The sequence below is a fragment of the Aphis gossypii genome, chromosome 2 (genome assembly GCF_020184175.1).
Source record: "Aphis gossypii isolate Hap1 chromosome 2, ASM2018417v2, whole genome shotgun sequence".
In the NCBI taxonomy this organism is placed as follows: domain Eukaryota; kingdom Metazoa; phylum Arthropoda; class Insecta; order Hemiptera; family Aphididae; genus Aphis; species Aphis gossypii.
The window spans coordinates 63,738,610-63,761,109 of record NC_065531.1 but is presented as its reverse complement, the minus strand read 5'-3'; the positions used below and the strand labels follow the sequence as shown (position 1 = coordinate 63,761,109).

Below are 22,500 nucleotides of genomic sequence, written 5' to 3'. Positions count from 1 at the left end.
TAGGTATTGCTTGCATAATGTAATTAATATATAGTGCATACTGCATACCAATATAACGTATACTGTAATTATTTCATAATTTCATGTTAAAATAATTAAAATTGAATTTGGCCTTTTCCCTTTGAGTACACAAATTAATCATGTCACTGTTAAATATTATAATATCGTCAACAATATTCTCTAGAAAAGAATCTTCGCTATGCACTTAGTTGCAACAACTATATAATTTTACCCAGCAATAGGTAGTTGCTGTGGTACGAATTTATGTACACGACGTGGGTTTATATTTAGGCTGTAGTTTCTCGGCGTGTAATGTATTGCTAGCAGCTGTGCCAGAATAACACCCGATGTTATGTAGGAAAAAAACGTAATGCGCGCATCGTCATTGGCTTGCGTCGGAGTTCTCTGTTAGCTATTGATTACCTATACATTTTTTTCACCGGTTTTATAAATGTTGCTCAGTTGGACGTCTCCCGAAATATTTAAACGTTCCGTATCGATTTGACATTTTTTAGTACAGATACGTTCGTTTTTGAAATGAAATTGAAATGTATATTTGTCTATTAAAAAATATAGATGTATTTTTTTAAGTTTAAAACAAATTCTGATTTATGATTTTTAACGTGGTTGTCAATAATCTTTAAAACGGGTTAAATGTGTAGACATTGCCGTCGTCGATTTTCGTGACCCTTTTCATCTTGTTGTACCTATAGAAATTATTTCAATAAAACACCTTTTTTCCGTCAAACCAATAATGGCGCCAAATGTGATGGTCCGCTTCAATTGAAGCCCGGGTGCACTATATTATACGCATATATTGATTCTTCTGCATCAACCCTTTACTACAACACCCGTTTGTATTCGGGGCAACAACCCTATTCTTATATACGAATATCGATGCGACCCGATGGTTTCATTGTAATCCTTTCAAGACCCTTTTCGCGTATATCGTAAATCGCTACGCGTAAATATACAGATACATACCGCCATAACATATAATATAATAGCGTGCGGTATACCCAAATTTTATATTCATCATACATCATACTGCAGCAAGTATATATACCGATTGACAGGAAAGTTTCCGTAACCCGTACGACAAAAATCTAGACTATATGGTTGAGAAATTCACGTCGCGTTCTCGTGATGTCCGAAATCTTCGGATATATTATACATACGTTATGCATGCGGTACCTATAGTATATTTATCGGTGGCATCATAAAATATTATCGCGGACCGCGCACGCAGCATTGTGTTGTTTTCTCTGAAAAAAAAAGCCTGCGGTTTTGAACACAAAAACCGAACGATTGTCCCCCAAAACCGCATTTTGTATATCTGATTAACATTTTTCGCACTGCGAGCACGAAAGAAACGTATATTGCGTGTTTTTGTGCGACCCGGGGTGTATCGGATCTCACGCGGAGAAAAGACTTTTCGGGCTGGGAACGCATTATTTTTTGGCCATAACACACGAAACACACACACATAATGTATACTCACAAAAGCCGTTGTCGATCAGCTGTTGCGCGAAACGCACAGTTTCTTTGTCGATCATATGGTCCGAGGAGATCCCTCATCGAGAGTCGCACCGTCGTCAAAACGATATAATACGCATAATAACGGTGTGCCCCGTAAATATACAGTCTTCGGGTCGTCGGCGCTCATCTCTCCTATTGTTGCGCAATCGTGAGAATCTGCAGTACAGGACCTCGCGGGGGTTTCCTCCGCTGGTTCGTATAATGTTATATGTATAAAAATTTAAAATGCCCGTACAAAGGAACAGCTGACTGCTCGTGTTCTGGTATCGGCGTGTGTGTGTGTGTGTCGGTGCATAATGTGTGTATACGCCTAAAATATAAAATACATATATATGTACGTGTGTACGCGCCAGGTGACACCACCCGGCGGTGTTCAGTGACGGAGGGCAGATGCGGGAAACACCAGGCACGCGACCGGGACCGTCGATACGCGTGCCCATACCCCCGCGGGCCGTACTCCGCCTCGGAAGCCGACTCCAACGATATAATATATTATTATTATACTCGTAAACCGTATACGGCGAGGCGACGATCGGAAACGGCAGCTGTCGGCCCCGATGCTTTGGGGCTCGTCGGGCGGCTGCTGCTGCTATCGGATTTTTACGAGCAAGTATATAATAATAATTACCGCCGAACGCAGACTGCTGGCCAGTTGTTTTCTCGGCTCGCGCCGCTAGCTGTTCCGCAGATCGCTGGTGCATCTGCCGTCCGGTTCTTAAAAATCGCGACACGATTTATACGACTAAAGACGGATATAATCGACGTGTTGTTACAATATATTATTACAATATTCCTAAACTCAACCCTTTTGGCCGCGCGCGTGCCCCGACCATTATAATATTATTGATACCCGTATACGGTTGTTACCGGTGCAGACAACCCCACCCACGCGACTGATCACGACGATATACATATACGTATATTATGGCGACAAAGTTTTTTTTTTTTTTTTTTAATGGTATATTTGATCCGATGATCGAATTAAAAACGAATTTAAAATATGATAAAAATAAGAGAAATTTTATAGATTAATTATAGTAACACTTAATTATATTTATGCGTATTTGTTTTTCGTTTGTTTGTTATGTATATATATATATATTATATCAGGGTGGCCGACATGAACGTGTTCGTGAGTCGCATGAACAAATACAACTATTATTCTCAGTCGCTATACATAAGATCCAAAATGTTTATAAGTACATTTTATAACGTTTCATAAATGTTTATTAATCCTTGCCTGCAAAAAAATTTTAATTCATTACAATAATAAGTAAATCTTGATGTTATAAATAAGACGCCAGTCACATTTGACAATATGACGAGAGCCACACGCTAACTGTAAATTGGCCACCCCTGTATGTATCGTATAATGTAGGCATATATTAAATAATCCAAATGATAATTTTAAAATAAGCGCAAGTAATAGATTTGGCACATATAATGTTTTAATATATATATGATTTGTGTTGCGTAAATATTTCGAATGAAATCCGAGAGAGTTTTGAATAATATTAATATAATATTTTGATGTCGGAAAGGAGACCACGTCACGAAATCAAAAGTAATTTTATTGATATAACGTCGTTATTATAGTATGATACTTAGGTATGTAAATAAAATCGTTGGCTATAAAATAACGTCTCGAGTGGTTTGATTTTTAGTTTTTGTCATCGACTGTTTTGTTTTACTGTTTTCCTTATTAATTTATCTTATTTTATTATTTTTTTTTTTTTGACGATCACAACTCGTAGTGAACACGGAAATGCGTTTTTCTCTTTACAAGTGCGTTGTCCGGCCGCTGTCCTCAATATAATATTATAATAACGTAGTCGTAGTTTCCGGTCCACGTCTTATAATAATAATTTTACATTGTTATATCCGTTAACGAAATCGTGAATGACATTCCGCGTTATTATTTAATTTTTTTTAAATACGTTTCTTTTCGTCTTTTTCTCATTGTTTTTATTCGAGTTTGGAGGTATGAGTTCGCTATGAATGTACAGCTCGATTGTTATCAAACATTGTTTTTTAATGTTTATTATTTTTAAAGTATTCGATTTAAGTTTTTCAACTGATCGTAACCATGCATAATTATTATTTTTTAGAGTACCCCTAACCTATATTTTAGTTTTTTTTTACGTTTTTATTGATCGTAAAAACATGAAGCTATAATATGAACATCATAAATATATAAATAACAATACAAATAGGTATCTACAGTATAAAAGATATTTTGATTTAAAAATATTATTGTCTATTACCATGTTATCAATTTTAAAATATAATATTTTATATCTAGACTGTATATCTACGAGTTAATAAGATTCATAAGACAATGTTTTGTATTCTGATATATTAACTGTGTAGGTACTTTAGAAATTCTAATGAATTTTAAATTAATCGACTTAATATTGACCCTGTATTTGATAGTATTCCTAGTAGGTATATATCCAGTAAAATTTTTAGTGAAAATTATACAATATTTCATTATTTTATGTGTGCCTATCATTTAATGTATCAGGCAGTATTAGAAATTCAATGAATTTCGAGAAACCACATCGTTACTCGTCATTAATTTATTGATAAAATCTTAATGTAGGTTATTTTTTAACGTTTCCAGAGTATTATTTAATTTATTTAGTATTATATCTGAATTTAACATTTTTTACTTTAATTCTGATTATTTTTAAATTATTTGATTTTATAATGATTTATGCATTCACTTTAACTACATTTTATGCCTGATTTTTATTTTTTATTATTTTATTAATTAAGGTTTTAGAAATATTCTCACCAAAGTCGAATCTAAATTAGAATAATATACATTAAAATTAATTTAATTATGTGTAATTTTATAGAAGAAAAAATTGATGAAAAAAAATATAACGAGTTATATAAATATATATGGCCCAGAAAAACGTATCTAGTTTAGCGGGTTTTTATCTGATCTTAGAAAAATAATAAACTATACACATATAGATTTTTAGACATTTATGCTCAAACGAAAATAAAAATAAACAATATACATACATAGTGTATGTTTATAAATTATTGTTTCATAATTTTGTTGAATTTGTTTAATAGATATATATAAAACAATAAGTTAACAGTTATACAGTGTCTGGTAGGTTTTAGTGTTTGTCCATAACAACATTTGTTTTTCTAATTGATATGAGAAACGTAAATTTGGAAAATATTGGTATCAGAAACTCCTCGTGTATAAATTATCATTGTTATTTTATATATTATGTAATAGAATTTATTTAATATTTTAATATAATTATCAACTTTTAATTCTAAAATTAGAGTAATTTTTATTAAATATGTATATAAGAATACACCAACTTTTCCTAAATATACTTAAAATTTATGTTTTATAAGCAGTTTTACTTTTAGAAGTCGTCGTGTTTGTCTTAAACTTACAGGGCCAACAAGTTTATTTTGAAACTTCTCCCGGTGTGATTCTGTGTAACCAAATTCATTGTTTATTTCCCTCCCAACATGTGCAAGCAACAGTTGCTTTGTAGGGGTACTTTTTTCGTGTGTGTGCGTAATTATTTTAGTCGTACATTTCATATTTAAAGGCTTTTCATCCTATCTCCCCTGTGAGAGTCGATAGCCGTATGACGCCAGATGTTGTCCTTCTCACATATAGAAGGGATCTCATCCACGATGCTTCCAGTTGGGCAAAAAAAAAAAAAATAATGTATATAATATAGTGTAGTCATATTTTTAGTATTTCTATATTATACATCCGAGTACAAATAAAATGATATGATCAAAACATGCCTCTATTATTGTGCAGGCATCTTTGAACGATTGCATAGAGTGGGTCCATTACTAAAAATAATTTAAATTTAAAACAAGTAGTTTCATTAGTTTAATTTAATAAACTTGTCATTAAATAGATCCATTTTTAAAAAAAATTATTGTTTTTTTTCCTTTTATTCAAGTAGATATATTAGTATATTTAATTTGTACATTGTACTTAATCTTTAAGATGAGTTTTGCTACTTCGAGTATAGTCCAGAATAATATAAACGGTGGCGGGGTTACCTTATTTATTACCTTGCATAACAAGTCGTACCAGCCACAGAATTGTCCATAGGCGAAACGCTCCCACGCTATAGCAAATAATCGTGCTTTCCCGTCGTTCAAAAAATATTAAAAATTAGCTGAGAGTATTTAATAATCATTTATAATAAAAGGGAAAAGTTTTAAATTCAGCTAGAACTTTGTACAATAAATTCTTTCTGTTTTAGACTTAATAATATATTAAGATGTTTTTGTAACAAAATGTGTATTGTTTTATTTTTTTTACCTGCTGACTTAACAGTTAAGATCGAATATTTTGGTCGATAGTGAGATATTAACATTTTGAAGATAAAAGTTTCATATTGTAATAAATATTTTTAAAAGCCATGCATATTACGCGTTTTATTATAAGTTCATTACCGAAAAAAGTATACGAAAAATACTGTATTCCTTATTTATTGCGTATATCCCTTTTTTTTTCGTTCAAAATTTTTAATATAGATATGGAGCAGGCGAATAACACAAGTATTTCCCGTTTTAAATTAATATCTACTTTTTCTAGTAATAACTTACACGCATTAGCTAAATCCTTAATAAATTGTTTAGGTAAAAATGCAGGTGTTTTTTACTATTATTTCTTATTTCCTGCTTTATTTGGATAAAAACAATAAATGCTTAAGTACATGATTGACGATTGGCAGTATGGGTGACGTGTTTATTTGAAAACATTGACATGGTGTAAAATAATAATAATTAATAAATAAATAACAATGGTTATTGAACTGTTCGTGTGCACTGTATATTGAATAGCATAGTATTGTATTTTGTTTTAAACATATTCATATAGATATAGTGTAATATTAAAATATGCTGCTGGAAATTATTAATAATAACTAAGAATTTTAATAAACTAATATTGTCATATTAAATATACCTATACAGTAATTTAGATTTTAAATTGATTACATTTTCTAATACATTTAGTTTTTTTGTATTATTAATTTAAAATTTACTTATTTATAATTTTGTTATTTATTTTTACAGTACTTAAATACTCAATAGTAATATCAGTAAATATCCATAATATATTATATGAACTATGACTTAGGTTTAGTGTGTCCTTAACTGAATCCTTTTAAATTTTTCAAGTATGTCCAAAATATTGTATCAGAGTATAGGTACGTCCCTAGAAAAAAAATGTTATATTTTGATGGAGTGCGAGTGCGTCCTAGTTTATTTAGAGTTATCCAAGGGTGCACCATGTGGAGATATATATTGTCTTATACCCCTGCAAAAATATATGTTTATTGTTATTTATTTGATTATTTTGACTTACAACCATTTTTTAAATGTCGTGTGACTGACGACTGTACTAATATTGTACAATTTTTATGATTTAATATTTATGTTTTCATACTACCTATTTATTTATACTTTACCTACTTGATTTTTCTATACTTACCATAATTTTCATAAAATTGAATTTAGAAATTTTTACAGTTTGATAGATTTTATATTATTTTCAATGAATTCAATTTTCTTCTCATTGTCGGATCTAATTTGAATTTTTAATATTTTCAAGAAGGTAATGTTATTTACGAATAGTAAGTACCTATAGGTACGGAGGAATATGGGCTATTATAGTGTAAACGCAAATTAATATAAAATAATATATTATAGTGCAAACGCAAACTAATATAAAGTAATATTATAGGTACCATCATAGTATACGTATTATCAGCGATAACATTACGGACACACTTGGTAATTGGGATATACAAACATTATTATAGCGATACTATGGCAGACGCATTTGGGCTATTAAAAAGGTACCAAATATTAAAGATACCCCACACTAAGAAAATGTCTGGTTTATTTAATTTTTATTATTATTATTGTGAGTTTTTCATGTATAAAACTAAATTTACACATCGTCATTGGTTTTTCTATTAAACATTTAATTAAAAGTTGTATCTAACATGTTATATAATAAAAAGTTGTATAATATTCTTTAATGGAATCTACATTAGAAATTGAATTTTATATACTTTAAACACGCTTCATTTGATTATTGTTATTTGAAATAAGCTTAATAATATATACATTTTGAAACACTCACTAGGCAGCTATGTATAGATAATAGATATATTATACATCGAAACAATAAAACACAGTATTGAGAATATTTAATAATGACAATTTAATATCGTCATGTTCCTAATTATTAAGAACATTAACGACTAACGTTTTAATTTACGTCATTGTTATTAATTAAATTAATTTTGAAAATCAAAGGATATTATTTTGATTGATCGTCCATTATAAATGGAGTTATTTTTAAGTACTCGGCTTCCTCACTTTCTATCATTTCTTTGTATAAAAAACGTTTGTTATATTATAATTTCTGTATTAAAATATTCTATAATAATATAGTAAGTTCAACAGTTAATCAGTACTACTTGATTTTATTATTCATAATTCATAAAACAATAAGACATTATGTTTAACATAATGATTGCAAAATAGGTTGAGTATTGATTTTTAAAGTTAACTAAGGATTTATTAGTAATGAAAAACCAGTAAAATGTATCAATACTTCAATTTGTAATACATCACTAAATTAAAATAGGATGGTAATTGGTAATAAATGTTAAATAATGTAATGAATCCTACACATAAGAAATTGTAAAAATGTCATGATAACGTAATATTTTTTAAAACATTATAAGTTTTAGGTGTGTTTGAGATGATAAAGGATAGGCTAAGCCTACCCATGCCGCCCCCGTCGCTATTTTTGTTCATCCTTATTAATAAGGTAATAAAGTATCTAGGTACCTAACCTTAAATAAAACTTACTAAAATTAAAATAATTATACTAAAATATGTCATGAAAAAGCTTATATGAGATTCCTAAGTAAATGAGTAATATATAATATTTATAGAATTATCTACATAAAAAAAGTACAAATAGATAATGATTTTCGTCTACCAATGGTTGCATTAGTGTACATTGCGAAAAAAACACGACAAAAATCAATATTAATATAGTATGAGTAATATGACCACATATATAATATATATAATATACAGACGAAGTTATATAAACAAAGTTATAGGTTAAACGCTTATAATGTTTATGTAGAGCAGTGCGGTCTAGACAAATATTTTTTTTCATTCTGAACGAGTAAAAAAATTAGTGATACAATTTCGGCACGGCGGCCGATGAGTGGGAGTATTCGTATATCATGACCATGTCCGGTGCGTGCGACCGGATGAAAAAAAAGCCTAAAACCGTACTTGGTGACTACATGTAGAACTCCATCGAACTGGAATACCGTCGTTATACGATGTCTATCCGGTGATAGATCTAATCCGTCGAGCGTGGGGCTCGGTTTTGTTTGATACGATTTTTTGCTGCGCTTTTAAAATATTGATACATTGTTATTGACGTTATTTTTTAATATCTCTAACTGTCGTTGGTCGTTGCCAAGACACTAATTACGCTGCATCCGCATTGTGTGCCTATGTCAATATACCTACGTATAAACGTGCTGCACTTTTTGTAGCATTATATATTATACAAATGCAATCGCCCCCTTAGGATTTCGCACGACGGATTCACACGATCGACGATCGACGATCGATGCTCTATACCCCTCCTTTCCACAATCCCCGGCCATGTCAGGTCCCCAGTCCCCACCGCTGGATGACCCGTTTGCGAGAGGGGAAAGGCTCTCGCGATGTATAACAGACGTGCGCCCGCGGTCAACGTCGTGAGAATCGCGCTCCACACGCAAACACACGCACACGAATATGCACACACGAACACACAAACGCACACACACACACCTTCGTCCTGGTGCAGAAATCGTTTCTAATGCCACCGCCGTCTAAATACCGTCGTCTACGACTCAGGTTTTTACCGTTTCCCACGATCGTCGGTTCTATATACGCACTCATCATGCGCCCAGCCACGTCTTCTGCAGCCGACCTATACTTGCATAGCGCGGGGGCGACCTGCTCACCATGCCGACGACTTTTTAAACTCGGGTTGCGACGTAGTATATATTTTCTGTTTAATCGATGGAATAATATTATTCTCTTCTCTCGACATGGTAGTTTTCCGTGTTGTATATAATATATATATTACATGTAACGTAATATTATTGTATCGTCACCGCGGCTCGTACTGAAATCGCGACGAATCCATTAAACCACCGATGATTTACGTTGTACGCCTATATATTATATTATAGAGATAGTAGGTACCTACACTATGCATAGTTACGCAGTAATATTATTTGGTATACCTACAGCGGAATCTCCGTTACCGCTGTCCTATAGTCGTCGCGCGATTCCTTCATGCGTGGCTCTCGACTATAGCACCGTGACCGTTTCCGGCGGATGTGATTTATCGGGCCGTAAAGAATTTCACAGTCTTTTGCGCTTGTATCTTCGCCCGAGCAGGAAGCTCGAGGTCGAGTGCTGCCGATCTCCTCTCCCCCTCCCTTCTGAATTTGTTTTACTCGTGTTACCGCTGCAAAGATATCACCATCGCCTCCGGTGTTGTATAAGTTTGCTGTTCGTCGACGTTTCCCCCTTAATCGCCACTGCAACAAGTCGGTTTTCGGTTACCGCCGACCGCGTTTATAGTATCCCGTAACGCACGAGCGTTTATGACATCGTTTACCACAAACAGCACGACTACTCTCGACTTGAGGCGGTTCCCTATGTTATATATTGTAGTAGATTTAAATATTTGAATATATTATATCATACCTTATGCGTGTATACGTGCGTATAATGAAGATATGATAGTGTTTACGTATAGATAAATTGAACGAATCGCTCTATAGTTCGATTTGTGTTTTAGATATTGATAGAGCTCAACGACCTATTTAAATTTTAAATATTATTACAGTATTATGAACGCGTTCGTGTATAGTAACACTATAATATAATAATATGGATAAATATAACAACTAATAAATATTACTGTATTTTGAGATCCAGTGGCATTTTACAAGCCGTAGCTGATAGCTTCTAATAATGAAAAAATAACAATAATTGTATATGATATCAGAGTGCAAAAGTATGACGTTTATTGACAAAATTTGTATTAATATTATTAAATAAGTGTTAAATATATACTTTTTAATAATTTTTTATTAGAAAAAATGTGTATACCGCTGATCGATGGTTACATTCGTAATAGATTTTATTTCATGGTTTTGTTCATATTTTTACCAGTAATACGGAGTGTCAACAATGTTAATAATCGTTTTTATGATATTAAATTACGCGTACAGTAATAATTACAGAGGCCGCATTGCAACGTGTTCTAATAAAAAAAAATGCCTGAAATCATTCCATTGTCATACAAGATCACACGACTAGATCGTGGGATACAGGAAAATGTAGTTGCTTTGAAGATATTTTTTTCCTGTTTAATTTCTGTAAGATCATTGATCAACAGGTGTAATGTATAGACGTAGGTAAAAAGTAATAACTATTATGTCTGATCGTATAATAATTTCTCTGTTTATCCTTAGAACCAGATGTCCAGATGTATATGTTATTAAACGTTTGTTTTTTTTTTTGTGAGTCGTGACAGGTGTATGTTAAAAATAAAAATTAACATTATAGGTACCTATACTGTTCTTAATATATTATTTAATATAAAGTAGTGTTGTGTGAGAGGAAGAAAAAAATTGTTTTGAGACTTTCAATCATATACATGAAACTATTTTTAAAAACAAAATTCCTGTCAAGTAATTTTATCGCATCAGTTAGATTAAAATTCAATGGCTCGAATAGATTTTTTTTGTACTTTTTTCTTATCGATGATAATTATTTTGTTTACAGTTGTTGGCTGTTGTCTCATAGCCTATAGGTTATCATTTAGACGAAACGAGTGTCAACATGACGTTGTGACTGCATAATTATTTTAGCACACTAAAACATAGATTAGGTTTCCAATGCGCTTAAACAATTTGAATAATTAAATATTAATATATATTATATTGTACGTTGTTTAATTATTAAGTAATAGGTAGTTTCACTAACACGAGAAAAATTGCCTATAAAAGTAAATTACCGTAGATAAGATAAGACGATTTCAAAATTCAAACCACTAAAATGTATACTATATAGGTACAACGGAAAAAAGAAATGGGATTTTAATGAATGTATAAATGTGTGCCGCATATTGTTCAATGGTAAAGTCAATTATTAGACTGTGAAATGTGAATACAGAATGGGTGGTCTGTACGGTTGTTGAAGTTGTCGACTCATCAGTAGGTGTCCTCGTTCGTTCACGTTTCGGTAATCATTATTAACGATATAATAATAAATTATTATGGTATTGCCATGTATAATAATATTGTTAACGACAAATTCTATTGTTATAAGTTTATAACGATTGTCGTTCAAATAGAGTGGATAGTCACAAAATCAATTGAATAATTAGTGACCAATCGAATTATTGGTAAATCACCGTATTGCCGGAACATATTAATATTATAAATTGTAGTTATTACTCGGTATACGTTAAATAAGGTACTGCATAGTCGTCGACTTCGACTACGGTGTTCTTCGAAACAATTGCGAATTTTTTTTTTTTGTCAAAAAATTCACTTCATCACATTTCATGGCGTCGGGCGAGTCGAAAGCGAATAAGAAACCTGTTGGCCCGTACCTTTGTGAAACCCTAAGAAATTCACGCATCGTTATTCGTTGAATGCCATATCGTCGGGAAAACGATTGTTATGAGTCGTATATACCTTGACGCACGCCACCGAGTCGTATATTATATCCATATAATAATTGCCGGTAGCAGGTCCTCCCGAGAACCTGCAAATCGTCTTTACACGTCTCCCAGGGGGTAGAGTATTTATATTATGTGTTCTCGACGGACGTCCATAAGACGTAATGTATATGACTTTTTTTTTTTACGACGGTCGGATGGTCTCATTGTTTCGGTCAAAGGAGACGCACACGCTTCGGTCGCGCGCGCGCTCCGGTGTTTCCTCCTCTTCGCTTTTTATTATAATTCGTTCACTACATCGCCGCCCATTATTCGCGCACCAGGTGAAAACGTTCTCCCGTATAATATTACGCATATATATATAATAATTATTATAATTCCCGTATAACCATACGCAGTTTATATATATTAATAAAAATAATATAATATATACGCGACGTGCTCTGGGCGGCGGCGTATCGCTTGTCGTCGTCGTGTACGGCGGCGCTGTGCACCACCTGCGCGCGAGTGCTTGCCCCCACCACACAGCGAGCAGATGTCGCCCGCGGGAGACGCGTGCCCTCACACCGTACTGCGGGCGGTCGCTTTCGGCAGCATTGCAGCAACACTCGTCAGTTCCTTTCCGGAGCCGATCACGTTCAGTACGCGTTCGCTCCTCGTCGCGTTCACCGTTCCCAACGCTCGTAACGACGCCGTAGTGATAACGTCATAATAGTATAATATTTATCCCTCTGTGGAAAAAAAATTATTATAGTTAATATTACGCGTTCTATTAGTTATCCGATTTTAAATTTTATAAGAAATCGCACGCGACACGACGTCTGTCCGTCGCACTTTGTGTTTATATAAGAAATCGTCGCTCACGCAATAAATCCCGCTAAATGGGTGTTCTGGGCAACGCCGATAACCGCAGCAACAACGTCGTCAGCAGGTCCGTCGCTGTAGCTCCCGAACCGCCGTGCCAGTGTACCGTAGACCATTTCTTGGCGCCGCTCAAGTTCAAAATGAAAGGTCTCAAGAAAATCCGCAAGAAAATCGGCCTGGGTATGTGATCATTACATTATGTATTAAAAGTGTTTAGAAGTCGTTACACTGTGGGATAGTAAATAATAAAAGGTATGCGACATGCGTATCATGTTCCGCACGTTAGTCTCCGTTTTTCCGGCTTTCTCAGTAGCTGCGTGCTCGACATCGATAGTAGCGTTGTAATTTATGGACAAATAGTGGTGAAGTGAGATTGTGTAAGAAAAAAAGAGGAAAGAAGAATAACGTACCGGTCGTAAGTCTCTTTCCGTCGTCGTATATACTATTATTATTATTACGTCGGCGCCACCGACGTGTTAATTACTGTCAGCCGTTTAAGGCATGTCGTCGTTCGCCGCGATCGTTATTAATGATAATAATCTAATAACAAATTGTCCGCACTCGTCGGTCGGCTTAATTCCGTTAACTAACCGAAATTAACGCGATCTGTGTCAATTGTCGTCGCCTGTCTCATAATTTTGTATTTACGACACCCGTCATGAATTTAAAATGCATTATAGATTATGGTAGGTACGCGTAATATATTATATCGGGAAGTGGTGTCCCCGAGGAACATTTTCTAGACGTCGCTGCAGTGGTTTTATTAATACTCCTCAGATGATCGCATTATCGTGGGGTAGCGTTTTGTAGCCATCCGCTCATAATATATAATATCATGTACGCGTATATATGTATCCGGTGGATTTGACTGTCGATCATTTAAAATTTAAATTGTAAAATCATCCAAACGCACCCTTATATTGTTATGTGTATACTCTTATACTGTACAACGTGTATATATGCGATACGCCCCCTCGGGTTTGGTTTTCTCTCGACTTTTCGCCCTTGTCCGTCGAGAGCAAAGCCGGTGCGTACGAGCGCGGCGATGTAAGCCCTCGGGGACCCGACGCCGATACAAGGATTAACGGCCTTGTCGACGACTGCGGTGGCGGTGGTGGTCCATCGCGGCGCGCAAAGTGCCAACCGAGATAGCTACAGATGGCCGGCGTTCCCACGAGGGTCGCGCGCGACACTAAAATAATACAATACCCGCGGGTCGCCGAACTCACCCCTCGCGACTAAACTGAAAAACCGTTACGTATTTCTGCAGCGTCCCTTTCGCCCCTTCGTCGTTTTTTCCATGAACGACGTGCCGCGTTTATTATATTAATAAAAACAACAATATTTGCTGCCCAGTATAACGTAATATTATCCGGTATATACATGTTATTGTACGCATAACAGAAGATCGGACTTTCCGTACGGACGAATCGAGCTAGACACCTCGGGCTGACGACAGACTACGATGCTGCATCGCTGCGACAACGATGACGACGACGACCTTAAGAGACGTGCATTATAGATTACAGTTGTAATACTGTCGTGTACATTACGTATATATCATAATACATGGGTAAGATCGAGATAATATTGGCTCGCGCGGTAATCCCGGGTTATATATTTCGAACCAATATAATATATTATTATTATATAGTTGCAGGTAGGCGTACGCGTAATTATAATAGTCGCCGTAAGTCCATTCGAAATAATATCGTAATTGTAAATATAATAACTACCGATAATGTGTGCTGGGATTTGACGTCGTGTAACGAGACGACAGCTCTCTCCTCGGGTACACCATAATATACGTCTCCGCAATCGTACGATAATAATAATGTACCGATAATAGACGATAATAGAGCACGTCTGTAATGTCTACGATGTTATTGCAGCGCATGTCGTCGACTGACGACGACGACGAGCGTACGTATAGTAAATTTTATGCCGTACCGTTTTGGCCGTTCGCCGCTCACCACTCCGGGCCGCACAGTGACATCATTCCGTTCTCACGGTTTATTATTATAACTACTATTACTATTTTTTTTTTTTTTTATCATTATTATTCGTAACCGCCCGTGCCTGATACGCATACACAAAAAGCGCCGTCGTAAGCCGACGTGATCCATTTAAATGCGCGCGGCGGCCACAGCGGTTTTCCGATATGACACGATGACGGTGATGATTATAATAATTTGATATTACTATTATTGTCGTTGTACCCGTGTAAATATATTTTGTATATATGTGTCAATTATATTGTTGCATTCAGGCTTCGGATTATAAGACTGCAGACGGTGTTTAGGGTGAAGGGGTAAACGGGCTAACCCCTGCGGGGGGGGGGGGCGTCGAAGTGTTACGTTAAAATGCCGAGAGCGCTCTTACAACTATGTCGTGTCGAAAAATCGAGATTGACTCTGGGAGTTCCCCCGTAGATTAATATAGGTATAAATGACACCGCGATTTCGACGACCAATCAGAATTTTACGATACAAAAGTCACACTACAGACACTTACAGACGTGAACCCGCCTTGTAAACCGTATTTTCTCAGTTAAACCTCTTAAGACTAACCTTCACTATATAAAAATATCGATTCCGATGAATCGAATTAACGTCGGTATTGGAAATGATCGAGGCTTCTTAATATGCGGTATGTAAATCGGTTTTGTACGCGCGATTGCTCGCACGTAATCATAGCTATACGTTGTGGTTACCAATTTTTTGTTTTGCACTTTTTAAAGTAATAACAATAATACACATACCGTCCGACCGCCGATAATTATTTCCGGCTTCTCATTCTTTTTAACTGTGGGGGGGGGCTTTCCTACCTCTCTCCCTATCATTTACAAACCGACACCGCTATCTCGACCGCCGACGATGCGCTTGCGCAGCTGAAGAGTATATTATATTATTATATTGTGCTCCGCGCGATCGTGTCGTATTTAAACGTCGTCTTTGGCGCTCTACGAATTCGGACTTCCGGCGGACGTGCGCAAGAACCAGCCGCGGTTGTGTGCGATGGGCGGGCGGGTGGGCCACCGGAAACCGCGCGCGCCCCGCTCACACAATGGGATCGTCTCCCCCTTCGCACAAGCCGCGCGATTGTAATACGAAATTTTCTAGTGCACAAGACCGGATCGTCGTCTCAGCCGCCTCCGTGTTGCGCGCGGTAAAATAATATAATATTATAATTTTTTTCATTATATAGGTTGTTTTTTTTCACGTTGCTCTCTCCGTCCCGCGAGTTTTGTCTTTCGTTCGCTCGCGCGCCCGCGAACAATGTGTGACCCGAGTAACTATGAAGCGCTTTTATTATGCATTTTTTTTACTATATATCGTATACGTTGTAGGTACGTACTACGCGTATACTTGACTCGGAATTATGATAACGTGTAGGGCGGTAGGCCTAAATCCCCAACCCCCTACCCATCCACCACCGTCTCCGCAGTTGTCGAGTCATCGACTCGTGCGTGATACTCGTCAAAGTTGCCGTTATAATATAGCGTGCGTGCTCCTCACGTAACGATATCGTTATTATTATTATTATTATAATTCATATGATATTGCATATTATAATGTACTTATATATATTATAATAATACGCGAATTCGTATGCATTTATTATATTTATCTAATATGCATGTGTTCCCGACTGAAACAGATAACGTAGAATTGTATTTTATGATATTCTTCGTATAATATGACGTTTTTAACCGATTCAGTGATTCGTTTTCCTTTTCTTTGCGTTGTTTATAGTCATTCAGTTTTAGTCGTAACCCACACTCCACCAAGACGGAGTTGTGTATGTAATATTATATGACCGTCGTTCGTTTCATGATAATAACCCTTTTTTACGTGCCCGCTTAAACCACCGGATATACGAATCACTAACACGCGTTCAACCACCTGGCAACCACACATGCGAAACATACTATGCGTAGTTCACGGTCTGCCGGGAGAAAATTGAATATAAATAATGTAATATTACAATACACTGCAGTAGACGAAGCCTGCAACCATATCTGAGTTGCCGAGTAGTTTTTTGTTAATTACAATTCCATTTTTGTTCGATCAGATTATGTTGTTGTCCGATTTGAATATTTCTGTAAAAAATATAACATGAAATATTGTTGAATCAGAAAGCGGCGGCAGTGCGTCTTTCTGGTTTTTGTACTCGAGCACCACGATTATTATTATTGTGTAATTAAAATACAACAGAGAACACTCATAAAAAACGATTTTCGTGTACGACTGGAACCGAAAAATGTTAACTATATACTCGTCACTCGATTCCGACGGCCGGGCTTTATTATTTTATACCGTATATTGCATGTTGGTCTTTCGTCCGTCGTCTTATTGTTCCATTTATGACATGTCACATTCGACTACCCCACGGCCATCGGCGGCCGCTTTTCATGTGCATTGTCGCGGTCATCGTACATATAATACGTATAGTCACCGAGTGTGTTGAGGAACCACTCGTATTGTCCCACACCAATCGTAATGGCATATACCTGTATACAATATTATGATATATGTATACGTACGAAACACATTTTTATATTAACCGTACGTCGTCGTCGTGGGAAACTCGACCGTGACAATTGCCGAATGAAAGAGACTCAACGATTCCTCGCTTCGTACCCACACGGCTTCACACACACACACACATACGTATATCACACACCCACATACATACATATATGCAGGGCACACAATAATACAATATTATTATCATTGTTGTAGTACATTTGTCGCACTGAGATTAAATTATGAAAAATATTAATTAAAACGATAATATAATATTATTATGGACTTCTGCGCGCTGTCTAACATTGTACATTATTTTTGTTGAAACAATAATACGCACGGTTTTTTTATTACAATTGTCTAACAGTTTTACGTTTTTTGTTTGCAGCACCAAAATCGGGCACCGGCGCTGTCAATCCTAACCTACCGCCACTCAAGTTTCATAACGTTCACGGCGAAAATATCCGGCTGTACAAAGACGGGTTCGTCGCCAGACGGGTAGACAGCTTTTGCAAGGGAGTTGCATTCAGCAGTCGGCCGGTTGCCATCAACGAAAAGGTGTACATCAAGTTCCTGGAGATATCCGACAATTGGAGCGGCGTACTCCGGTTCGGGTTCACCAGCGAAGATCCGTCGAACGTCAAGAAAGTTCCGAAATACGCTTGTCCTGGTTAGTGTTCAATATAATATTCTATTATTCGTTGGTATACCTACGTACCTGAAGGCACGCGATTGCTATTTTTGTTCTGATATTATTTTCTATTATTTTCTATTACATTCAATTTATATAGATCTATATACTTATTCTCGTTTTCTCTCGTTTTTCTAGATCTGACTAGCAAATCGGGATTTTGGGCGAAAGCGCTTAGCGAACGGCATGCAATTCACGATGGCTTGTTATTTTTTTACGTTGACGCTGGTGGCGACGTGCACTACGGCCTTAACGGCGAGTCCAAAGGCGTGTTCATGCAGGGCATTGACACCAGGTCACCACTTTGGGTGTTGTTGGATATTTACGGCAATTCGACCATCGTCGAGTTTCTCGACTGCCGTCCACAACTGAACAATAACAGGACTTCCAGAAGGTATGTGTTTACGTCGAAAAATTATATATTATAAATGGAAGAATGAATAGGATCGCATAAAATATCGATTGAGATTGTGCGCCATGACTTGTGGTGTATAATTAAAAAAAAAGTCATTATTTATTATTTTTTTTTTATATAAAATTAAATACGCTAGGTACATCACTCCCAAATAAACTCGTAAACTATAGGGATGTCAGTGATGGCATCCGTTTTTTATTATCATCGATATTAGTGTGACTTGTTGTGTTCATCCGCGATACTTCGCAATAACATTATAATTATATTGTGCGATACTAACTTTGTTTTTCTCGGTACAGCGATGAACTGGAAATCTCCTCTCAACTGTCCGCCGTGACCGTGTCATCGAATTCGGCGGTGGTCCCGTCGCCCCCACGTGGTCAGATAGCAGACAATGTGGAACCTTTGGGATTAGTGCGCAAGGGCCGGCACGTGATGATCAGCATGAAAGACGGTGTGCCTTGCGTTGGAACCAGACTGTCAACGGCATTCTTCCAAGGGTACACCTTCACGAAACGGCCGCTGCAGATCGGCGAGAAGTACCTGGTGCAGATCACAAAGACCAGTCAGTTATACGTGGGCAGCCTTTCGTTCGGCGTAACGTGCTGCGATCCGAGCAGCATCGGCATCGGTGAACTGCCCGACGACCCCAACCAACTGGTCGACCGGCGCGAGTACTGGGTCATGAGCAGAAACGTCGCGGAAGAGACCAAACCCGGTGACGTGCTGATATTCTCCATCAACAACAACGGTACATAACAATATTTACTTAGTATACTTAAATATTATATTTTAATGAAGTATTCAGAACGACTATAAATTCACAATAATCAAATGTTATATACGGACGATGTCTACGAATATCTTAAAACCGTATAATAAATAGACAAAATAATAATATGTGTGTTTCTCGAAAACTAAACTAAACGGTTTGTTTTTTTATTTGTTCTGCAGGCGAAGTGTTGTGCAGCAAAAACGGAAACGCAGAGATCGTGCTGATGTGCGTGGACCACTCGCAAACGCTGTGGGGAGTGTTCGACATTTACGGCACGACCACGCAGATCGTCGTGTCGAAAATGTTGGCCCGACCGTCAATGGGCTGCACCCCGAACGCCATCGTCCAATCTTCGCCACAACCGTCGACTTCTTACGAGACGGTTTCGTCGTCAGTTTCGCCGACCGTGTGCTACGCGCCGCAGCCACCGATGGTTCGGTCAAACATCCTAGAAGTAAACACAGACGCTAACGGCGGCACCGTGCTCATCGTTAACCTACCTGCCGCTCAGAACAATCAGATGTGTCATCCGTCTCCGGCCCTGTCGCAGGCGTCTTCTGGCATGCAGCAGCATCAGCAGATGTCTGCTAGACCGCCGTCCGTCACCATCCAACAGATACAACCAAGAGCCGCTCCTGTTACCCAACAACCACATCTCCCAGAGGTAAGATATACTGACCATAGATGATCATAGTTTAATACTTTGACATTATTGTTGAGTGCTCGTCTAAAGATGATGACGCGAAACAAGCACACAATATTTATATTTTTTGAGTTGCGCATGAGTAATAATTTTAATTTTTTTCCCCCTTTAGCAATTACCTTCCGGCGAAGGAGAATGTTCGATTTGTTTCGAAAGAGCAGTTGACTGTGCTTTGTACACATGCGGACATCTATGCATGTGCTACGAATGCGCTAAAAAGCAGTGGGTACGTTTGGGCCGTTGTCCGATTTGCCGTGCTGTTATTAAAGACGTTATTAAGATATACAAATAGATTTTGTCTTCCTTGGTTTTTCTGTTAATCTGTTTTGGGCATTTTTGTTAACTTTTTTACTGATTATTGTAAATAACTATTGCCAAACAATTGCTAATTTAAATAATTTTCATCAGTCATTTTTATTATTATATTATGTTATGAATTGTTTTTTTTTTAATTTTATTCGACTGTCTTGTCACTTATATCGGTTATTGGAGTACATTTATATTTATATACATATTTTTTTTTAACTTCATTTTTATATAAATTGTATTAACATAATCCATATTTTAACAAATAGAAAAAAATGACTGATTTTATTCAATAATTATATTAGGTGTAAGCACCAAGTGTGCACAATAGGAAGTCAGGAAGGCTGGCTTTTTTTTTTTTTTTGTAAATTAAGTTTTATTATTGTTGTTATTGTTATATAAACATAATTATTGTACTGTATATTTAATAAAATATTGGTTATTAAAATTAAGTAAGGAAAATAAAAATGATTCCTCAAGAATTATTTTGATACTATATATTGAACTACAGGCCGTTCTAGTCAATAGTCAGTTAGGGTTTCTTTATCAAATTTGTATTTTAATAATTTATCGTAGGCACAAACATTGTTGTAATATTATGCTAAGGTAAACATAAATTTTCTCTAAGTCATAATTTAATGTAATAATATAGTCATGATATTTTACTGAACACTACATAAGTGATCGTACAATAATTTATAATATGTATACCTATGCATCACAAATGTGATAGTTGTAAATATCACAATAAATAGAACAATATTGTATCTAATTAACTTTGAATAATATATAATAATGTATTTTTTTTTTTTTTGTAATTTACACTTTTAATTAACAAGTGATAACTGAAAAAATAAAGATTATAATTATTACCATATTATGCGGTTTTGAAGTTTATTCAATTCTTATATTGTTATGTTCTATGTTTAATTAGATGTAATATTAACATCAAATGAGTGTTTGAAATTATTTGATAACTGATAAGTATTTTTGAAAAAAAGAAATATTGTTATTTGATTATAAGTATCTGAACTGGTAATATTTTATATATTAAACATTGGTATAACTTATAGACAACGAAATATATTTGACGGCCGTAAATAATTTAATACAAAATATATTATGTCCGTATCACAGAACCAAGTCAAAACACAAAAATTTAAATTCATAAAATTGGCATAGTGTAGTATTCTATGCATTGGATGATTTAAGAGAACGTTTTCTGAGGATGTGCACTTGAAATAAGTAAATTTAAACTCGACAAAAAGTTGGGAGTCTCCTGCAAAGAGCCATTAAGTAGAAATATAATACGACTTAGATGAATGTCTGAGTTTGGAGAAGCAACAATAGGAACTTTCAAGGTAGTTTATATAGGTAATAAAAAGAAATAATTATGACTACAAGGCCGACATTTGTACTGATTTGTATGCGTAATGTTAACTAGTAAAATTACTAGTACCTAACCTATCTACGCATCAAAATATGTTTCATGGCGTAACGATTCTGTATTATTTTAGAGTTTTTGCAGTTTTAGGGCATATTTAATGATTTTGTTAAATTTATAAGACATTTTTAACTCGATAAATCGAGAATTTTCACTAAATAAAAAACTATTCAAGATTTTTAATTATCAGAATGCAGTAAGGGAGCTTATAATAATCTAATAGGTACACCCATGTTTTTAGATAAAAAATTAATTTGTTTCACTGATAAGTTGTTATCGTTTATTCGATTTATTATTTAATAAATACAGTTTGATTACTAATCAGTACCTTTAGGTATCGTATAATAATGTCACCTGATGTTCTTGTTCATATTATGTTTTATCATGGTTCTTTTTTTCAGAGGATATTTTGGTAATTATTAGGAAATAA

General features: G+C 35.5%; 1 protein-coding gene across 3 annotated transcripts in view; it reads left to right on the top strand.

Moving 5' to 3' along the window:
• The window catches only part of LOC114121049 (protein neuralized), a 30,097-nt gene extending 8,594 nt beyond the window's left edge, over positions 1–21,503 (top strand). Inside the window, exons 1-6 of one of the 3 annotated variants that reach the window (XM_050202237.1) lie at positions 12,915–13,387; positions 18,125–18,406; positions 18,566–18,821; positions 19,142–19,593; positions 19,797–20,281; positions 20,433–21,503. In XM_050202237.1, the coding sequence (XP_050058194.1) occupies positions 13,225–13,387; positions 18,125–18,406; positions 18,566–18,821; positions 19,142–19,593; positions 19,797–20,281; positions 20,433–20,612 (1,818 nt within the window). In that variant the 5' untranslated portion in view covers positions 12,915–13,224 and the 3' untranslated portion in view covers positions 20,613–21,503. Of the gene's footprint in view, positions 1–12,914; positions 13,388–14,563; positions 14,781–18,124; positions 18,407–18,565; positions 18,822–19,141; positions 19,594–19,796; positions 20,282–20,432 lie in introns of those variants that run through there. The other 2 variants (XM_050202239.1, XM_050202238.1) reach the window with 2 other exon arrangements.
• The last annotated feature ends 997 nt before the right edge of the window (positions 21,504–22,500 follow it).